This window comes from Lontra canadensis, unplaced genomic scaffold, assembly GCF_010015895.1.
Source record: "Lontra canadensis isolate GAN:19392208 unplaced genomic scaffold, GSC_riverotter_1.0 scaffold29, whole genome shotgun sequence".
Taxonomy (NCBI): Eukaryota; Metazoa; Chordata; class Mammalia; order Carnivora; family Mustelidae; genus Lontra; species Lontra canadensis.
The window spans coordinates 13,116,465-13,138,822 of record NW_022631023.1 but is presented as its reverse complement, the minus strand read 5'-3'; the positions used below and the strand labels follow the sequence as shown (position 1 = coordinate 13,138,822).

General features: G+C 44.1%; 1 protein-coding gene across 2 annotated transcripts in view; it reads right to left on the bottom strand.

Moving 5' to 3' along the window:
- TIAM1 (TIAM Rac1 associated GEF 1) overlaps positions 1–22,358 on the bottom strand; it is a 198,250-nt gene that overhangs the window by 61,484 nt on the left and 114,408 nt on the right. For both annotated transcript variants that reach the window (XM_032865446.1, XM_032865445.1), the window contains exons 9-12: positions 21,103–21,177; positions 18,473–18,643; positions 12,389–12,493; positions 5,194–5,275 (exon numbers count right to left, since the gene is read on the bottom strand). In XM_032865446.1, coding sequence (XP_032721337.1) covers positions 5,194–5,275; positions 12,389–12,493; positions 18,473–18,643; positions 21,103–21,177 — 433 coding nt within the window. The remainder of the gene's footprint in view (positions 1–5,193; positions 5,276–12,388; positions 12,494–18,472; positions 18,644–21,102; positions 21,178–22,358) is intronic.

The following is a 22,358-nucleotide window of genomic DNA, read 5'->3' as shown; positions in this document are numbered from 1 at the left end:
TATCTCACCTGGGTCCTCTTGACTCTTCTTAGCCAATCCTTGTCCTACGATACATTACACCTGACAACTGTACGGTGTGTGTTCCGCCATATGTATTGTTGTACTGACAACTAGTTTAATAAAATTCTGCAAACGGGATTAAGTAGCAACTCACTTGACAAATCTTATTTTATACTGAAATGGATTGATTTCACATTCTACTAATGTGTGATCTTAACATTGCCTTATTACCTGTCCAGTCTTCCAGAGCCCATTAGCTCATTAATCCTGGGGTTGTTACATTCTGAGAAAGAGGGGATCTGAGACGCTCCTGATCCTGGGGCTACTGGATCATCTCTGTGACCCAAAGCCCTGGTCACCTCTGTTTCTAGAGAGTCTCACTACAACTCTTTCCTGATTGGGGTGCCTGGCCAGCTCAGTGAAGCAGCTGACTCCTGATCCCAGCGTCTTGAGTTTGAGAGGCACGTTGTGTGTAGAGATTACTTACACACACACACACGACCCTCCTTCTGATCCACCAGTGCAAGGTCCCAACCAGTACTACCTTTCCCTCAAGTAAAACTTGGACGAACACCCCTAAAAGAGCCACGGGAATGAATGCAGTTGTAAAGATCTGACATCATTCAGGTCTGGGTGAAAAATAATTCCATTATATAGGTATTACCTTGAGGCTGGAAAAAACCACGTTGGTTTTAAAGAATAAGCAAATAACAACAACACAGAAGAACTAATTACAGGATGGGGACCCAGGGAGTCATCAAGACTTCAGGCCATGTTATAACAAATATGTGTTTTTCTGTTTCATTCACAGGACCAGGAAATAGATACCCACACACGGGCAAAACTACCAACTGTCCTCGCCCACTCCAGTACCATAACTCCCTCAGATGGGGACAACACAGGCCACGCCCCGAGGACTTTCCACTCCTATTTTTAATTCCATTCTTACAGCCACTTGCAACTTTCCGATTACGGTTCAAGAAGCTTCACTCAAGTAAAAACAATTTTATACATGAGCTACTGATGTGGACATTAGCCTTAAAATAGCTCTATCTATCTGTGTTTCAGGAGAGGATTTTTTTTCCCTTATCCATTAGAATAGATGCAGAACCGGGGGCTAGGTCAAGAGAAAGAATGTATAAGATTCATTAAATACAGGAATCTCCTTTCTGAAATGCTGTGACTCTGTAAAGTTCTGAGGCCAAATTTCTTTTTCTATTAAAACTAAAGTGATGGGGCGCCTGGGTGGTTCAGTGGGTTAAGCCTCTGCCTTTGGCTCAGGTCATGATCTCAGGGTCCTGGGATGGAGCCCCACATCAGGCTCTCTGCTCAGCGGGAAGCCTGCTTCTCCCTCTCTCTCTGCCTGCCTCTCTGCCTACTTGTGATCTCTCTTTCTCTGTCAAATATATTTAAAAAAAAAAACAACTAAAGTGAGCAACAAATGCCAAGGTGCTAGGGGAGAAGCCGCCTGAATGGAAGTTACCAGAACAGGGGACGGTGGAGAACAGGATCCAAGCCTCCTTAAGCCAAAGTCAGTGGAGAAGGCTGAGCTGTTCCTCTGCCCCATTCCCTCTTCTCTTGGTGTTCTTTTTTAATAACCAAGAGACAGTAACAAAGACTCAGCTGACCATGAAATTGGCACTGGGCAAATACGGCTCTGAGAAACAGATCAGACCCCCCAAGTTGGTGGGGAATCTCTGTGATAGGATTGCTGAGGAAAGCTTTAGCAATTTTTTCTGGAAGATCATGCAAATGGAAACCAATGTGCACAAAGTTAGTAGCAGTTTAGCTCTGCGCTGGAATTCCTATCAAAAGACACCCATTTAGTGTTAAGCAAACAGCAGCCCCTCTCAGCGTTCAGAAAGGCAGCTCTCCCCGCACTCGGCTGCACAGCAGACACTACCTCGGGCTCTCAGGGTCCCCAAGAGCAGCCTCCATTTCAAGATGTCAGTGCAGTGCACCCTTGGGGGAGGAGGGATTTATACCCATCTTCGACACTGACAGATACAAAGAAAATAGGGTACTTCCTACAGCTGGGTTATTTTGAGGTCACTAAAGAACACTGATTTTAACAGTTAATCAGTACAGTCGAGATTTTTTTTTTCCTTTTGAAGAGGATAATAACAATCTAATTCCCAGCCGATGAATGTAAAGTAGCCCCAAAAGACTGCCGATAGGAGGCAGAGGGAGTTACAGAATATAAGCCCAACGTACCCGCCCCTTCGGAAGGCTGTCAGTTACAAAGACGAGGAGGCACCACGAGTGCCGTACTGCTCTCGAGAATGAAGGAAGTGATTAAAACTAAGAAAAGAAACCAAGGTGACAAAGTCCTGTGAGAACCAACCAGAAGGTTCCTCAAACTAAAATTTATAGCCAAAGAAAAATCATGACAACATCAGAAACAGCAGGGAAGTACCCAAAATCAGATTCCAGGGTACAGTGAAATTCAGAGAATGGGCCAAGTGAAGGCACCTCTGACAGAAACAGTTCACACGACCGGAAACACACCAGCGGAAGTCCCCGGAGAAAAAGGAACGAATGTTCCTTAAACGATGCGTCGAGGCATCCGAGGCGATTTCAAGGCAGCCGAGGTGATCGTGTTTCACCTCGTAACTATCTGAACAGATTTCAACGAGGTGGTGGGAAGGGCAACCGGGAGGTATTAAGGAAGCGTCGAATCTTCCCAGTGGTTCCATCAGTTGGATTATTAGGTGCTATTTCCCTCCCTGAAGTGCTCTAAGACAGAGGGCAGCATGTGGCTTGTAGCTAGCTTTTCGTACCCTGGCGCGCGCGAGTCACTTCCACACATACCAAGCTCGGGACACAGCAGGAAGGCGCCCTTCCTGGATGCTGGGGTTCAATACAGATACGATGAATTTAGACACTCGCTGGTGGTTCTGAGGTCAGAGGCAACCAGGCCTCTCGGGATTGGGGGACTGTTTAACTTCTCAATCAATACGCGGTTGGAAGACCTTATGCCAACGTGAACTCAGAGTAGCCCCTGTAGCAGGTTCTAGAATGTGCAATCCAGGATCCCAGCGCAGCTGGCTGCTGACAGTCGCGTAAGGACAGAAACTGAGACTAAGCGTTGAGAACCCCGCCGTGTGACCCTGGCACACCTCCATGCGTGAGCTCTCATAGTTTACGAAAGCAGCGGTGGTCCACGGGGGACAGGAAAACAAAACGAAACAAAACCCCTGCTTCCGAAGACATCAGACGGTCTGAGAAGCACGGCTGACAAGACGTTCCAGGCGGATGTCTGATGCGCTGTAACACCTTCAGCGTGGAAATGCAAGTGGGTTGAGTCATGTCAATAAAAATATATATATAAAACAAGTACAGCAGTTTTATGCCCCATTTCCGAGTCCAAGTACCAGTCAACCTTAGAGTTCCATATCAGGAGCTTGAAATTCAGCCCTCTCCTGCTTCTCGCTGCTTAAAGAGAAAAGAGTGCACGGTGCATCTTCCTTTGAAGAACCCAGATGCTTCTTTATAGCACCGCTCCCAGTAACTGCCTTAATGACCAAGGTCACGCTTCTGAGGCATAATAAGCCCTTCACAGACATTTATCCTCTGCCATCGAAAACATCCTCCGGGTTTACGACACCTTTAGTTTTAGGGTCAAGAGGTAAACAGCAGCAAGGTGTCATGCCAGTGACCGGGGTTCAAAATTAGGTTCTCTTCGTTAAGCCAGGTGGCCTCGGGAGCATTCGGAGACGAGGACCAGGCACCTGCAGAAGTGAGGGCGGAAGGACCGCGCCATCCCGCTGTGCAGGAAAGGACCTGAAGATGCTCAGACGCTAAAAAGCCGAAAAACTGAACTCAGGGAGAAACCGTAAATGAGCATACAGCGTAGGCTCCTGTCTTTCCCTCCGGCTTTCCAGGTTCTCCTCCTGCCTGCACAGAGCAGGGCTACGCTTCCCTGCCCCCTGGAGGAAGCTGGGGTGCACGGTGCCTGGCTTACCACCTCCTCTCTTCCCCCCTGCCAAGATGCGGACAATGCCCCAGGTGGCAGCGGCCGAGGGCCCGTGTCCTAGAGTGAGGACCACAGAGAGCGCCCCAGCCAACCCACGACGGATGCGTGGTGAAGTTAGGAAGGCATTTCCCTGTCTGAAGCTACCTCAGAGCCAAGCCCGCCGCTCCTGACTAACATGGTGGGATGGATTTCCCCACGTCTTTTCCTGAAGCACCAGCTCCACTGCTTTTCCGATCACACAGCGTGATGCTAAGCAGCCAGAAACATATGGAAGGGATGATCTAGTCAACGACGCCAGGATGTGGGCGACCGCGGGGGGAAGCGTTATCATAGCAACCCTGAGCACTAGTCTTTGAAAGGCCTGTGTACACGTCTGGCCCCTGGCTGGCATCCGGGGACTTGGATTTGGGGTTCCCATCACCCTCACGGGGCTCCCTGGGCCTCGAATGTGTGGAAATAATACGGTTTACGCCCAACACCTGCTTTCTGCCTGGGAGTCCGAGCCTCTGCTACATACTAGGCAAGGGTGTCTATGTGGCTGACGGGGCACTGAGTCTCCAACAAGCTTCCCCACTGGACCACGGCTCCCAGGCACTGTCCGCTTGTTGCTGGGGACATTAAGGACGCTCTGTGTGACTGGGGGAGGACTCTCAGAAGCTTGAACTGGGTTTCCTCCAACTCCACCGTGTGCCTTTCCCCTTTATCGATGTTGCTTTGTTTAGTTTCTCCGTTATAAGTCATGGTCATGAGTAGGACTATATGCTGAGTCCTCTGGGTCGTGTTAGTGAATCAGCAACTCTAGGGGTGGTCCTGGGGGCCCCCCATACAACCCCAAAATGAGTTCCTTTCACATGATTTGTGGGAGAAGGGAGAATAATGAGTATATCTGAGGGAGAGAGGTGTGAAAAGATCATTTCTTCATTACTAAGCGTATACCACGAGATAAAGTAATCTATTCCCGATACAGGCATTTCCTTTGTACGACAGTTGAATCCTGCTGATTAAGGTTATGAAATTTACGCTGAAGTCTTCCCCGGACCCACAATAAATATCTCTTTTTTCCTGACGTTGGCTGCTCTGCAGAGCACAGGAGCCAGATGTGCTATCTGTTCTAAACAGGCCCCAAAGGCATTTTATTGAATTGTAAATAAGTGCATGTTTACCCAGGAATTGCTTTAACTTGAAAAACACCAAAGATCAAAGAAAAATAAACGTACCATAATTATCACTGGCCGTATCTGACTTCTCAATCTGGATGTTCCGAGTGACTTTTGGGCAAATTTCAATTTCTTTGTACAGCTGAAAAGTTGACAAAGAGGAGTCTGATGAGGATTTCATTATAAATAACTTACTAGGAATAGACATCGTTTTGTAGATCTATTTTCTCGCAATTGATACTTGGAAGTAAAGTCTCATCACATCTCAGTCTCTTTATCGAACTGAACTCATTAAGAACCACAGCAGAAATGTCAAACTCATATTCCCCAACTGAGCTACGGTTCCAGTTTCTAAATAAGCCCTCACCACCACTTTGTGTGTCTTCTCCAACCTGGTATCTCTCACAGACCTGAGAAATGAATTTGCTAAAGTCATAAACAATCTCCAGTATTCGCGATGCCTCGCCTGGTGGCTCGGTCACTAAGGCGTCTGACTCTCGATGTTGGCTCAGGTCACGATCTCAGGGTCGTCTGATCGAGCCCCCTTCCCCCACGCTGGGCTTGGAGCCCACTTAAGATTTCTCTCTCTTCTTCTTCCTCTGCCTCCCCCCCCAAATCTCCAGTACTGGGGAAACAATTTATAAAAATCTCAGAAAGAGATTTCTAGAAATAAGGAGAAATCTCTGTGTTTCCATTTTCTTCTGTTCACAAACCATTTTTGTCCAAAGGGCTCATGGTAGCACAACAGATGACAACAAGTTAAAGAACTGAAATGGACAGCAAATTATATAAACGGAGGGTATTCTCGTTTAGCCGCTGGATTATACCAAATTAGCTAGGAAGCTAAAGCATGTAAATTAATCAGTTCTCTAGAAACCCAAGAAATCTTGGGAGGGGGAAAAGACAACGGAAAGCTGCAGGTCACATACCAGAAACTTTATCTGAATTTAGTTTAATTCATTTTCACTTGGAGGTACCAAACCTTATTTCTTAGGTAAGCAAGCCAAAGGCCATTTCCAAAATTATGATAAATATTCTAAAAACAAATAACAAGTGTCGAAGTTCATATGGAACTTAAAAACTATCATTCAGTTTTGAACTGAAAATCTGTTTGTGCCAAAGTCAATAAGAGATGGATGTCTCTTAGCATGAAAGGAAGTCTTGGTGGCTATCTAAACCTGCTCCCATCTCTGACCACATGGTGATTCCTCCAGAAATAATCTAATTCAGGCAAGTAGAAAATAATAGTAATTTCCTTTTCTTCCCTTTCTTAGAGCAGCTGACAGGTGGGAGAGATGCATCTGATGCTTGGGACTCAGGGAGCCTGAAATAAAGGGACCACCGACCACACTGCCCGGGTCCTCTAGAACACGCTCACTTCATGCAACTTTCGACAAATGCCATGTGTTAGGGGTATAATTTCATGTGTTTTCTTTTTATATTTCAGAAAAATGTTCATACAAATACCTTCTACGAATCAGAAGAAATCAGTTATAAAACCGATCTTTAGTTCAGAAGGTACGGTCACCAAAGTCAAAACTACCAAATATACTAACATTTTATGCCATTATTTGAAAACATCACGGACTGGTCAATAAAATGCCATGAACTGTGTTCCCTTCGACTTACTTTGAGCTTTGGTTTTTACTTTTTTCCCCTTTTTTAAACCATTAGCCAACATACAGTACACATCCTTAGTTTCAGAGGTCGTGTTCAATAATTCCTCAGTTGCCTGTAACACCCAGTGCTCCTCACACCATGCTTTTAAAAAATTTCCTTGAGAGCCAAACTCTTACCCTAGGTGGCAGTATGCCACTGTTCCAATTATCTCTGGAAAGTTCCAAGTGGTTTCCACAGACCCGGTGGGACCATAGCTTTGTGAATAATCTTCCTATTCTTTCCTGTTATTGTCTTCTACTTTTCTTTGCATTTGGTGTGAAAGCCGTTGTGTCTTTGACCAGCATCAGACGATACCTTAGTGTAATCTAGGTAAGCCCCTTGGCCATAGTCCTTTCTGGGGGTAGTTAGACTAACATCGTGTTTAGTAAAAAGCACTAATAAAACATATCGAAATCTCAAGAAGGGTCTGCACTTTAAAATATATTTTTTAGTGCAAGCACAATCAATACGTGAAACTAGAAATGCTAAAATTGTGTCCTTTTATACAAAGAGCTTCAACAGCGAAACGTCACAGACATTCCCTTTATTTGATTAAATCAACCGTGTCTCACGCTTTCCTGCTTTTCAAACACCAGATTAAAAAGTCATCAGATTTAAGAAAAAACTTGATTACCAAGTGTTCGAGTTATCGTGAAATCATAATCATCTGTTTCCACAGCTCCTCTGGGAGCCCTGGTCCAAGCCAGCATCACCGACCGCCCCCGCTACCGCTGCCCACTAGCCCCCTGACTGCTCTCAGCTCTTTCTCTTATGCCCTATGGTCCACTGGCCACCCATCAGCCACAGTGAGCCTACTAAAACAGAAGTCTGCTAATGTCCTTCCTCCCCTGGGGCTTCCCCTCTCCCGCACACCCCAGATGGCCTACCCTGCTTCCGACTCCCTCCTCTCCTACATCCTCAAGCCTCCCTCCCCAGCCCCTTCACTTACCCTACCCACTGCCCTCCTCACACAGCAAGCAAACCACCTTCACTCCCACCACTCCTACCACCCGCCCCCTGACAGGGCCTCAACCCCCTCTGTTCCCTCAGCCTAGAACACTTCCCTCCAAAATACCTCCACGACTCATTGTCTCACTTCACTTCCTGTTCACACATCACCCCAAACACAGCTGAAGGAGCAGCACCCTAGGCTTCCGGATGCCCCAACTTTCTGCCCCCTCGACCTAACCTTTCCTCTCCAAGCTCTTGACATCCTCTGAAAGTGTGCATTTACATGTTTTTATGCCAAAAAAAAAAAATCATATATTTTTATATCTGTCTTCACAAACTTGAATATCAGTTCCATGAAGAATGGAGACTTTTTCCATCTTTTTCTTTTTTTTAAGTAGGCTCTACACCCAAGGTGGGACTTGAACTCATGACCCCAAGATTAAGAATCATATGCTTTGTTGGCTGCGCCAGCCAGGCGTCCCTAGGAGGAAGGATTTTTGATGACGTCTCCCAGTGCCTGGAACAGCTGTAGTCGTGGTAGGCACACAGAAGTGCTAAATAAATATGTACTGGTTAGGAAATCAATTAATCAGTGTTTCTGCAAACTCTTTATTCCCCCGTCACTTCAAGAAAAACACATTTAAAATGGGTTTTGAAAAGCCAGTGCTTCTCATTCATTATCATCCCATCCACTGGGCCCAACAACCAAATATGAAAAAGTAGCCAAGGAAATAGCACTTATATGGGAACGTAAACAGCCAAGCAGACGAGCAGGTCACCAACGCGTTACAGCCATTCACAAGGATCCCCTAAGCCACCGAGGGAACACGCCAGACCCCTTAAGTCTTTAAAATCCAGTACACGCTTTTCCTAATAACTACCAGCTTTCCTACAAAAGAACGGTGGGTAAAACAATGTCAGAGAATCGTTTATAGATGATATAATGGGACAGTCATCTATAAGTGAGTTATTTTTGAGGAAACCACTTCGCACATCTGTGAGCTTCCCTGGTCTGTCAAAAATAAAATGGAGGAGGGGCACCTGGGTGGCTCAGTCGGTTAAGCATCTGCCTTCAGCTCAGATCATGATCCCAGGGTCCTGGGATCGAGTCCCCCAAAAGGCTGTTTGATCAGCGGGGAGCCTACTTCCCCCTTTCCCTTTGCCTGCCACTCCCCCTGCTTGTGAGTGCACTCGTTCTCTCTCACAAATAAATAAAATCTTTAAAAAGAAAAATAAGGGCGCCTGGGTGGCTCAGTGGGTTAAACCTCTGCCTTGGGCACAAGTCATGGTCTCAGGGTCCTGGGATCCAGCCCCGCATTGGGCTCTCTGCTCTGCGGGAACCATGCTTCCCCCTCTCTCAATGCCTGCCTCTCTACCTGCTTGTGATCTAAAATCTTTTTTAAAAATTAAAATAAATAAAAATAAAAATAAAAAATAAAATGGAGTTGGGCGCTGGAAACCAATTAAGCATGACTGGTCTGATGTTTGGTCAGTAAGGGGCAACACGCTGAAATCTGCAAACTCTCAAAAGAGCCTCCAGGCACACTGTGGGTTCAAACACCCCTTGCCTCAGAAGGACATCAGAACCAGTAAATGGCCTGTACCAGGGACTGGAAACCAGGAACTCCTGGGCAGAATTCAAGGTGGGGTGTAAACTTACATGGTGGGAAAAAAAAAAAAAAATGCCATCTTTATATTCATTAACCAGTAACTGACACCTAGCATTTGAAGCAACTGAAATCTCCAATCAGAAATATATGCAGGCAACAAATACAGGAATATTAGCAGCCGCTGTGACCTGTCACGAGAAAAAAATTAGTTATTTCCCAGTCACATTCTAGCAGCCACTACTACCTCAAAGTGTTATTCACGCTCATCACGACTTCAAAACAGCAGGAGCTATCAGACTTACCGCTAGCTCTTATTATTTAATGACCCAATAAAGAAGCACATACATTATCTATAATTTTAAGACTGTTTTTGATAATTATTTCAACATAATTAGGCCACTGGCAAGCCGACGTATTTTATTTCATACAGGCTTTACCAAGTTGCCCAAGCTATCTTATGAACCAAAAATTCCTGGGCCCCTGGGGGGCTCAGTCAGTAAAGCGTCTGCCTTGGGCTCAGGTCATGATCCCGGGGTCCTGCGATCGAGCCTCTCCTGGTCTTAGGCTCCCTGCTCGGCTGGGGAGTCTGCTTCTCCCTCTCGTTCTGCCCCTCCCCCAACCATGCTCTCTTTCTCTGCCTCTCTCTCTCAAACAAATAAAATCTCAAAAAAAAAAAAAAAAAAGAACAAAAAAGTTCAGAATCTGGTAAAAACAGAGATGTGAGTAAGCAATACTCCCTTGCAGTTTGAACAATAAAATTAATGAGTCTACGGCGTTTGCCTGCTCAGGGATCTCCGAGCTGGAGACCTTTCGCAACGAGCAAGAGAGAATACCACACTCTGTTCACATTTTAGATTCTTTTAAAAAATTATAATTAGAACATCTGTCCAGCAACCATAGATACAGACAGACTAACCTTGGCACACCTCTGTCTCCTACATTAGATGAACTACACAACGGCCAAGACTCAAAAACAGTAATTGTGTCTACATAATTTCAAAAGACGTGTCTCAAGCACTTGCGATGTGTGGGAGACGAGGGACACGGAAGTGGGTCAGGTGCGATATAGGGAAGTCACGACCACCAAGATGCAAACACATGGGTGATCTGGTGGCAATTCCAGTCTTACTGCCAATGCGCTTTGCTTTGTTACGTAAGGAACAGGGTTTTCTTTCCTCTGCTCACAAAGAACAAAGCTGGGGCTCTTCCACATGCCAGAGGGGGGAAAAACAAATCAGCTACTCTCCGCTAAAAGTTCCCTCTTCTGTTAACAGTCATTATTTAGGCGATGCTTGGAAATAGACTGGTCTTGACCTTCTTCTGTTGATTGCATGGCTCAGAAAAGCGCAGCAGACGCACTCCCTCTCTGATTTCATTAGCAACACTTAAAGGTGCACGAGGAACATTTCAGGATGATGGCAACGTTCTAACTTAGGGCCGTAGCACTGGAAGCAGGATGGCATACATTGGTTCAAACTCCTCGAATTGCGTGCTTCTCGCTTGCTGAGCTCTAGCGTACACGAAGTGAACGTCAAAAAAACAGTGGATTGGAAACAAAATTCCCCACTAAATTTTAAATCACGCTTCTCCTTTTCAGAGAGAGAGACTACCGGGGTTTAAGTTTCCAGTTCTGCTTTCTGTGGTGTAAGCGTGTCTGAAGTCATGCTGTTATCATTCGTGTTTCCGTGGCAAGAAGCACGGTGGCCCCCAGAGGAATGACTAAGTGCAGAGAGGGAAGAACAAATTCCAAGAGAGAGGCACCTTGCTCCTCAAACGTCTCTTCCTGGAACTGAAAAATGTATCACTCGCCTAACAAAAAAGGAACTTGTTGCCGTCTTGCTGCTGGGACCACCTTTGACTGAGTATCTATCTACTATGTGTATCATGATGTCTAATCTTTGCAAAATCCTCGAAATTAAGCACAGATGACCCTTGAACAACAAGGGTTTGAACCGCATGGGTCCATTTTTTACATAGTTTTTTTTTTTTTTAGAGGGCTGTAAACGTATTTTTTCTTCCTTATGACTTTTTAAAAAATATTTTATTTATTTATTTGAGAGAGAGAGAGAGAGAGCACATGCAGGGGGAGCAGCAGAGGGAGAGGGACAAACAGACTTGGTGATGAGTGAGGGACCCCGATGCAGGGCTCGATCCCAGGACCCAGAGATCATGACCTGAGCTGAAATCAGCTGCTTTACCAACTGAGCCACCCAGGTGCCCCCTCTTCCTGTGACTTTCTTAATAACATTTTCTTTTCTCCAGCTTACTTTATTGCAACAATACAGGACATAATGGATGCAACATACAAACTATGCGTTCATTGACTGTCAACGCTATGGGTGAGATTTCCAGTCAACAGCAAGCTATGTGCAGCTCAGTTTCAGGGAAATCAAAAATTCGCTCAAATTTTTGGCCGTGCAGGCAGTTAATGCCCCGGGCCCCTGCACTGTTCAGGGGTCAACTCTATCAGCACCTCTTTCTTTGCCAATACCACAAAATGAGTAAGCAGTAGGGCCAACATAAAACCCAGCTCGAGTTTAGAACCCATGTCCCGTGATGAGGCTCGAACCTATGTAAATGTCCCTAGGAACTGCTCTAAGGACAGTTACAAAAGACGGGGACATACAATCCCAGTGCTGCTTTTTCATCCTATGGGACTCGACCCATCGGTTCCCATACACAGGTAAGAGTCAGTCAACACGGAAGTTAGGGCTTTTTCTACCCCCCCAACAACAGCCAGCTGATCTCTGAGTCACCAATTCAAAACAAAGGACTGCAAAAGCTGCAAGGAAAGCAACTAAAATTCTCAGAGGCAGCTCTGGATTTCAATCTTTCACGATCGCACAAAGGTGGCATTTCTACTTGGCAGACACACTGTGAGAAGTAAGGCCACCTTCACAAAGTTTAGAGCGCTGAAGGAGGCTCATTTATTTTAGAACTCGTTCCTCTTCACCAACCACAATTAGCACGAGCACACATATAATTTAAAAATAATCTCCCACAGAATGTACTTGGACAACAGTCATAAACATTACCAGCTCATAAATGTCCTCCTCGGGCTTTGGAACGTAGTGTTGCATTTTGTTTTCTATTAGGAATTTCAGACGCAGGTAATGAGCAGAATGATCCAGCTGATGTGTCTAGGACAAGAGAAAGGAAAAAGAAAAGACAATGTCTGTTCAATAGTAAAGAGGAATAATTAGCGCCCACTGACATATTACCATCCCAAGAATTCTAGAGAGCTCTAGAGATTTCTAGACTCCAGAGATTTCTCACTGCAGAGGGGGGTAACGTTTCTATACCTCCTAGAAGGTTTACGTTGAAAACTCAAACCTTAAAAGCATTTTCATTCAACAGATGAATAATATCCCAGGGGTAGCTATGACTTTATGATTCTATGGAAATAACTGAGTCGCTTCTCCACTGCTGCTGATCTGAGTCATACCCTTTAACACCGGTTTTGCAACAAAACCCACCAGTTCAAAGAAGCCCTTCCACATAATTCTAAACACACAAAGGTGATTAAAGAAGCAAAGTAACAGAAAGGCAAGGAAGTACTCCCAGTGGTAGAGAAAAGCTGTGCCCAGCAAAGTTGTTTTTCTAACCACATGGGGACACTGGGACAGTTGTTAACAGTTCATTTGCAGGCGAGTCAGTGTGAAGACAAGGCATTTGGATTTCAGTCTCATTTATATACACCCTGAGTGAGACTCCCTCCAGGGGCAGTGCAGATGGGCACAGGTCCCGCTTTGGAAACACACTGAATGACTTGCCCAAAGAAAACAATTCTAAAATCCTTAAGGACTGAAATAACCAGGCCTTCTCCTTTGGTCCAGAACAGGTCAACTGATTTTTCCCCCCTAGAAAGTCATCCTCAATTTAACATTGCAGGTGGAGGGAAGCCATAGTGGCAATGTGGTTTTATGACTAACCCTCCATCTAAATTCATGAAGATGCAGAGAAAAACCTAAGAAAATGTTCTTCAAAAGTTACACGGCAGCCTGAAAATGATTGTTAGAAAATGTTTCAATCGAGTCATTTTTTCTAAAGCCTTATCTTTTAGAGATTCATTCTCAAGTACTAGGAGATAAAGATATGATGTCTGCAATTTGCCTCCAAAACAATTCAGAGCAGGGAAGGGAGTTGGTAAACAGATGAAACATAATTTCGGTAATCACAGGACCTTGGTGATAGTATGACATGCAGGATGTTTATGACATGATTCTCTACTCTTAAATAAGTCTGACATTTTTCGTAAATATAAAATCTCTTCCCACGTAAAGCTCCAATGGTGAGAATTATTTAAAGATAAGTGAAATGGATTTTTCACTGCTTTCAAGCTCCTCCTGCTTACCCTGCCCACCCCCCAAAAACATTTTCAAGGCCAAGCTAAGATCATACCAACAATTATTCTAATAACAGTCATTCGATCACATCTAATAAACTCGTAAGTGTCCCCGACCCCGTGTGAGGCACTGCAGAAATAGAAATGAAGACTTTAGGCGTGTGTATGGCTATGGAGAGAGGGTGTGCAGAAAATGGAAGGTGGTGGGGTGGTGCCTTTGCTTTTTGAATAAAGATACATGCAAGACAGGCATCCTGCATTATGCACATTTCCAGAGACCGCAATTTCCATCCTGCACATTTCCAGAGAGTGCAAATGAGTGTGTTCTGAACATCTAGCACGATGATTAGGAAGTTTTCTATCAGTGACTCTTCGGAACCCCCAACATGTATCCTCTCCCAAGTCAAGTGAGGGTCTGAAGCCCGCCGTGTGATCACAGGCACCACTGGTCAAACGCTCAGTGTCTCACCGACCCAGATGGTCAGTGTCTAAGACAACACAAGCGTACGGGTAATCCAGAGAAGCGTAGAAGCGTAGGCAAGTTTTCAAGTGTGCGATCTATTGCTTGTGGGAGAGCTGCTGAGACAAACATCCATGAAATAATAATATTTAGGGTAAAAGGATCAGGAAAGTTTCCCTCCAGAGACAGAAGCTGCAACTGCTTCCCACCTACCCAGGTCCTCACTGAAATCTTTAAGTAGAAGAAAAAAATTTGTGTTCACCATCTGTTTCTGACTGAGGTGGGAAGGAAACAGAAATGAAATTCCATCGGGTCGTGGTAAGGAACAAGTCTACCTGGCAACCCTACTGTCATCATTAATAAACACTTTGCGGATACTCGCAATGAGGCTGTGACTGAGTCAGACGGTCTTCTGGAAGTCGGACCTGAACAGCAACCTCACCTAAGAAGTTTCTGGTTCCTGAACCCTCAGTGTGAGAGACAGATGCCCCACTATCAGGCACCAAACATCTTAAGATAGTCTTGATGAAGACTGGAGATTCTCAGCACACCTTAAGTGCTCCTGTGCTGAAACACTTACACAGATGTACAGAGAATGACAAATGACAGCTGTCAAGGTACCTCACTTCAAGGAGCACAGCAAAGACAACAGTGATAATGAGGCCAATTCTTGCCACCCACCCTCCCCCACCACCTTTTCCAAACTTCATGAAGCTATGTACAATAATGTCCTGATGATTTTGTAAAACAAAATGGCATACGCAACAAACAAAATTTTTAATACTCATCCTAATGAATTAACCAATGAACTTCTTCATCCTAATGAATTAAATCAGATCGTCAGAACTTTCAAGAAGAATTTTATGCTCCCCGAGTATCTGCTAGTCAATACCAAGGCAGGTCGAGCAAATTACCATGTTCGCAATACATCTTTGTGCAAAAAAGAATTCCAAACATCAATAAATATTTTAACGTGGCAATTCTAAATATTTGGCCTGCTGTAGACTTGCAAAACATTCAAGACAAAGCTTTCTAACTCAAGAGAAAAATCAGTGAGGGAAAAATTTAAGTGGTACCAATCAGTTTTCCAAAGTGCATTTACTTGAATTACTTAGAGACCATCTGATTTCATTTTGAGGCCATGTAGCCACACATCATACCTGAAGATGAATATTATCAGAGAACAAGTATTAGCCGGGTTGGCATATTTTTTTAAATTTGCATCTACTTCAAAGGATGAAGTAGTAAAACACAATGCAGCTTTTTTCAGTAAATAGTCTGAGCCAATTATAATAGATAATAATGTGATCTTTCAATCCATATGGGATTGCTCTTCCATTTTGGTCCAACTTCTCAGGGAAACATAAAAGCGTGCAGTTATCACATATAGAAATCCATGCAAACACACACACACACACACGCACGCATGCACTCATGCACGCAACTACCATGGAATTTCCAAAGATATTTATCCTCCTCTTCAAGGTGACCTTTTTTTTTTTTTTTTAAGCCAATGGTTATAGAATAATCAAAGGCATAAGCCAACATAGGAACAGCATGAAATAAAACTCATCCCAGGGCCACACATGAATAATATCAGTGACTATGGATGAATGAATTTTTTTGCAATTATTTTGGTAATTGCAATGATCAGAATATATCGAAAACCCAAAGGCCAACGTGGTTACCTGCTATATTTAGCAACAATCTTTTTTGTAACATCCATAACATGAACAGTACATGAAATGTAGATCTTGAAACATTTACTATACCAGAACTTGACTGGTTCTCGGATGGCAGATGACAAACTGATGGGAAATGATGTGGATCAGATAGAATAGGAAAGAGAATGAGCTGAATGCAAGAGACAGAAGAAAGAGATTGATTATTAAATATCAGAAAAAGCATCCATCACCCACGTTGAGAATGACAATAAAGAAATAAAAGACAGACATTCTGACAATCACCTTTCTTTTTCAGTCCCTTCTCCAACAGAAAAAAACACTCACCATTAATTAGATCATTAATAACATGTAGCACTGTTTCCCCATTATCTCTTTCCCTTTTAAGAATAAAACCGGCTCCACTAATGACAATAAAGTGTTTTCCAGAGAAGCAGCCAGCTTTAGAAGGCACCTGGCTCTCAACACACTATATAATTTATCCTACATGGGTGTTTTTCCAGAGACCATCAATTTCTTAAAGTGCACACAGAAGTTTTCCATTTTTAAACTCGTGACACTTAGGCTTGTCCCACGCCATATTGTTTTTTGTCTTTATTTCTACTTTTGGGGAAAAAGAGCTGAGGATCCAAGGAAAATTGGGCAGGATGACCTTCTGTCTTCATGATGCCATGAAAAGCCTTTCCAGCGATAGAAATAAACACTTCCTAGGGGGACAGGTCCAACTATCTTTGTAGAGATGGTCTCTAGTTGCCGTGACAATACTATTCCTCATTCCTTGGGTTTCTATCAAGGCAACTGCTTGAAAAGTATCTCAAATTGGGCCCATCATTATTTTCCCCATTCACTATTCAATTTTCCACCCATTGATGGTCACTAGAAAACTGACCTACCCTCCCATCCCTAATTGTGTCTGAGGCTGATGGATATAGGAGGCCCTAAAGCAATGCCAAGTAAGTTTGGCTTATGGGGAAAAAAAAAAAAAAAAAGCACAAGAGTCCTACTTTTGACACCTTCAGCTGCAGTTCTGAGAATAACTCCCACAGCTCTGCAGAATATTAATGGGTCTCTAAAGAATCGTGCTAATCTATAAATAAAAGAATGCAGAAATCCTCAATAGGCCAATTTTGTTAAGTAATTAAAATGAAAAATGTGAACAGAAATACCATTATCTTCAAAAAGCTAGAATTCATGTACATGAAGGATTCAAAGCATGTAACAGTATCATTTATTTTTAACACCTATATGGGGGCTGGTTTTAGCTTTGTCCCGAAACAAATGGTCCTTCTACATTTCCTGCACATAAGGCTTATTTGAGCCAGACTGTTTCATTTCTCCCACTCATAGAAAGAGCCATTTTTTCCCCCCTTACAAAGGCCCTAGTGATTTGTTTTCTTTAACAAATTAAAAAATTGCTGATTGCAGAGTTACACACAGCATTGAGGTGCTTGCTATGGGACAGAAAGCTGGGCAGTGTTTATAAACCATTATGTTGAGTGAGGAGGTCCTCAAAATGTCACTGTCTCCATCCAGTGTCTTCCGGGGCAAAATTATGCCAGAAAGGTCTCTACTTGTCCTTTCGTGGCCCTGGGGAAAACCATCACACTGCCTCAAGAATAGATTCTAGATTCTTCCGACCCTTACATCCCACCCTTCCTGATGAGCGATCTGGTGCCGGAGGGTACAACGAGGCTTAGAGCATCCAGGTGGATGTGGGTTCAATCCCTCCTTTGCAAACTGACTGTGATGTGAGCCCAGGGCCAGGAGCTACGGCTATCTGGGCCTCACTTTCTCCATCTGTGTAATGGGTGGGGGGCATCAGTTCTTTCTCAGACTTGATAGAACTAAATAGGACTATTAGTGCTATCAATTGTGTGAAAGTAAAAACGGGCCCATGAGGAAAGCTCTTTGCTTTCCTCTTTGCTTCCCTCACTCAAGGGACTTCCAACTGGCTGCCCGTCGGAGGTGAAAAAAAAATAACTCCATGTTGACCTTGAAAAAGATTAGGAAGTTTCTCAGCTTCAAGTGAAAGCAGAGAGGATGAGCTCAGGCATCTGTCACATACTCACACAAAAAGAGGCTAATGCTCTGTTTTATAGGAAAGGGAGCTTCCCATTCTAGAGGTCACACGTATTTCTTTCAGTTTTTCCCTCCCCAGATGCAACGGCGTGTCCGTTGCTGTCAAAAAGCAGGTTATACACAGCGCACAAAACACGATACCATTAAATACACGCGTGTGTGTGCGTGTGGAAAACAGAAGGGAAGACAAACGCCAGACTGTTTACAGCATAACTTCCAGATCCTGGAAGGGTAGGTTTCACTCGCTTTGTTCTTTACCCAAATTGTCTACGATTTTTGCAACGAGCGTGTGATACGCTCATTACAATTCTATGAAATACACATATTGAAAGAAGCTACTTAAAAAGAATCCCTCTCCTCCCAAAGCCAAAGAATTCGCTTCTGCTGATTATGCATATGATCACAAAGGATTCCGAAGCTGCTCTGAGGGGAAATGGAGGTATACTGGGAATGCCTGCCTCTCCAGCACACCGCCCAGCTCCCACGTGCGCCCTGGGAAATTCCTCCGGGCCCCTCCGCTCTTCTCAAGGAAACAACCCGAGTAACTTCATACCTTGCAGATCAGCTCCAGGGTGTCCCGGGCAGTGTCCCCGGGCCGGACGACAGTCAGGGCTGGCTGGTTATTTGGCAGACAGAACCAGGACGGAGTGAAATATTCATGGACCCAAATGTCGCAGTCGGGATTGTGCTGATGGACGCTGGGCAACACCATTTCTTTTTCCCTCTACGGTAAGAAATCAAGTTAGCCGGGCAACGGTAGTCAGGCTTTGCTCTTTTTGATCCCCAGATCGTACACAGGGATTAATTATTCCCGTGAACATGGACCAGAGCAGAGATGGTGGCACTGGATGAAGAAAGGGACATTCAGAGACAGGAAGAAGCTACTGAGAGAAGAGCTTTAGTAGAGGAAGGAAAAATTTCTTAGATACGGTTTCTTAGACCTGGTCCACGGCATCCACGGGTGGGCCATGTGTGAGTGAGTGGGCACTGAAATTTGGAAGAAAGAGAGAAATGGCTCATCCATTCAGCTCAGTGTTCTTGCTAGGATTTCTTCCACCAACCCGCCTTAATTTAGAGCAGGGAATTCCTGCAGCAAGAATATCTATGTGTGAGTTCTGTTTCAAAGGCAACAGTGAGGCCCCAGGGACGTTCTTAAAGAAAAGATGATGCTCTAGCACTCGTATTTACGGGGACCATCATCTCTGTGCTTGCATTGACCTCCAGCACAGATCTGGGAGGGAAACGGCTCCATTTCCCAGGTGAGGTTCAGGGAACCTCAAGGCATGATCTTTCTGGCCTTCTTAGGCTGTTGCCACACTCCATCCTCCCCACCACTCTGCTGGAGGCTGGAGAGTAGCGCCCGGTTTGTAAGGATGGGATATGCGTGCATTCAGCGGTTGGGTTAATCTAAGCCGGGCAGCTAAAACCCTCCACAGCAATGAAACAGGGGTCCAATCTCTTTGAAATAAGGAAGCAAAGAATGATGTTAGATTTCAGCAATGGAGAAAGAATACTGATGGGCAAGATGTGCTTTGATTAAGACTTGATTATTGGTTTAAAACCAGGCCACCAATCAGTAAATACAGATCTTCAAGTTACCAAGAACAAGGCTGGTATTAACAAATGACAAGAAGAAATAGATTTCCAAACAAAAGCTGACAGGTGGTAACGTAACAACTTCCATTCACAAAAAGAACGAATCCCGGAATGGGGGACCTACTTCTGTAAAGGCTACTGAGCTAAATTCACTCGAGAAAACAATTTCAGCTCTGGCTCTGAATGATGTTGCACGTGCAGATAAACTAAACCCCAAGGAAGGATCGGCAAAAAAAGCAATCAACTTGGTTAAATCCCAGTAACTAAAATTGGAATCTCCTTACTGTCCCCATGCACCGTGTTAAAAAAATGACGCTTAGCAATGGATCGGTCCAAGTTTTGCACCTAAACTGCTCTTTGAGATCAAGGCGGGCGTTCTAGCCAAGAAACGGAAAAACAAAAGGGACACAGAAATCCAGAGGAAAAACATTTACGGGTTCCAGGATCTCTGTGCCTGGAGAGGATATCCCAACATTAAAAGTGAACTAATAATTGTATGTGAGATGAGTTACCTAACTTCAGAAATGGCTTCATTAATATCAAAAACTATGCCTGGATCGCATGTAGGTACAACGATTTAATTACACCAGGTCTCATCAGAGGGAGAGAGAGTCTTTCAAAGAGAGGGTTGTGGCGATGACACAATCCAGGAGCAGTCCGAGCACAAAAGTGAGAGAGGGCCTGCCCATGGCCGCTCGCCTCTCCTCCCCGCTCCAGTGGCCCGACCCCCACCCTCCCCGCCCCGCCCCGCCCCGCCCCCGCACCACACTCTGGTTTCAGAGGTTTGGCTCCACCTAGAACGCCAGGCTGCTGACCACGGCTGCTTGGTTGCATGGCAACCAAGGGCTAAACTCTCTGTCATATCGATTCAGAGCCCGAAAACCAGAGGACCCTTCCAAGGTCACATTGTCGACATCAGAACCCCTGAACAAAGAGGTTGCTGGTATCACTACAAGGGTCTTTAAAACTCGGGAATGTCCATTTATTTAGAGGCTGAAAAACTAGCCCAGGGGGGGAAAAAAAAATCAATATTCTTTATGGGCTTTCAATCAGAGCAGTTTGACAACCCCTTTTAAATCCAAGCACAAGGTTGGAACAAGTCTGTGAATCTTTAATTGAATACTTGTTTTTCAGGAGGCAAATGCAGTTTTTTTTTGTTTAAAGAATATACTATTGGAACAGTTCTTTGAAATTAATGGGAACAAAACAGCATGTGTGGGCAGAGAGGGAGGGCAGTACGAATTCACTTCTTGGGAATGGAAGGTAGATATAAAAGGAATCAGCAATGTCATAAAATACTCAGCTCCCCACAACCCAAATTTTGTCTTAAATTCTAGATGGGAAATCACACATCCAAATGGTTAAGTATTGAAAATGTTATGGCATCAGGAGCGTGTTCTCATTGTTAACAAGTTTTACACATAAAAGGCTTTTCCATGTTTTATTGACCTGTTACATAACTTTGAAGCTCTGATCATTTCGGTATTTAACAGAGTCCACTTAATTTTAGGATCCCAGGAAACCAATGAATTGTGTGATGTTGATACATTTGTGGTACTTTTAGAAAAGGAACGTGTTTATTTTTACCTTGCCATCTGGTACAGTGTCATCAAATATTCCCTCTAAAGATTTCTTTACAGCATCCGTTCCCTCACCGAACACCTGCACGTACAAAAGAATCATCTTAAAAAAGACCTTGGGCAGGAGGGCAAACAAGGCATGGGAAGGGGGATGGAAAATGGACATGGCTCTTAGAAAACATTACAGAGCTTCCAACTACTCCTCTATCAGATCTGTAAATAGCGAGCACAATTCCATGGTAGCAGACCATGGAAAGTACATTCCTCTAACTGGATCACTTCCCATTATCTTTGACAACTCGAAGAAGAAAGAAGAAAAAGAAGAGGGAGAAGAAGAAGAAGGAGAAGAAGAGGGAGAAGAAGAAGAAGGAGAAGAAGAGGGAGAAGAAGAAGGAAAAGGGAAAGAGAAGAAGGAGGAGGAGAAGAAGAAGAAGAAAAGAGAAAGTTAGCTCTTAGATCTGGATAATTCATTTAGATTTAAAGACAATACATTTGCTAAAGCAGTGATCTAGGTTTGTTCACACTGAAGAGTTTCTGCAATTCCCTCCTAAACATGATCAAATGTATATCAATAATTAATTTGTCATACTCTGTGGAGTAGAACCCGAGAACGTACTTTTATAGTACCTTCTATAACACAGAAAAGATTGTTTTTTTTTTTTTAAACAAAAAACCAGAAATTTGTCTGTTGTTCAAAATTAAATGAATTCTGCTAAGGCGTCAAAATCTAAACATGGAGACAGGAGAAATAACACACATTGGCTCTAAACCAATTAGATATTATCAGGACCATCCAGATGATTAAGAAAAAGTCTTTCTCCCGAAGTAAATGAGATCGGAGATCGACAGAAACAGACAATTTTTGTCAATTTCAAAGTACTGAATTAGTAAGTAAATTTCTGTTGGTGTGCTTATGGCTAAGCAAGAAGTTTTAGTAAACTCTTCAAGAAAAAGCAACAAGAATTGCTTGGAAGACGTTGCATCACCCTTTGATTTTTGAAATACGTTAAAACATCCTCTTGGACTGGGTTAACACGAGTCATCTACTTCGGCAGCGATGGGAATGTAACACAACTGGGCACCCATACATAAGAAGCAGATGAAGCAAGGCTTTTGATAGAAAAGAAGGTCAAGCCGAGCTGCCAATCGCAAAGCCCTGGCATATTTTAGTGGTGGTCTGAGCCCTCGGCCCTCACGGTATTCCCACACAACACCACACCACCTCCCAGAAGGAGGCGGGAGTCTTGACTGTGAAAGTCCCCC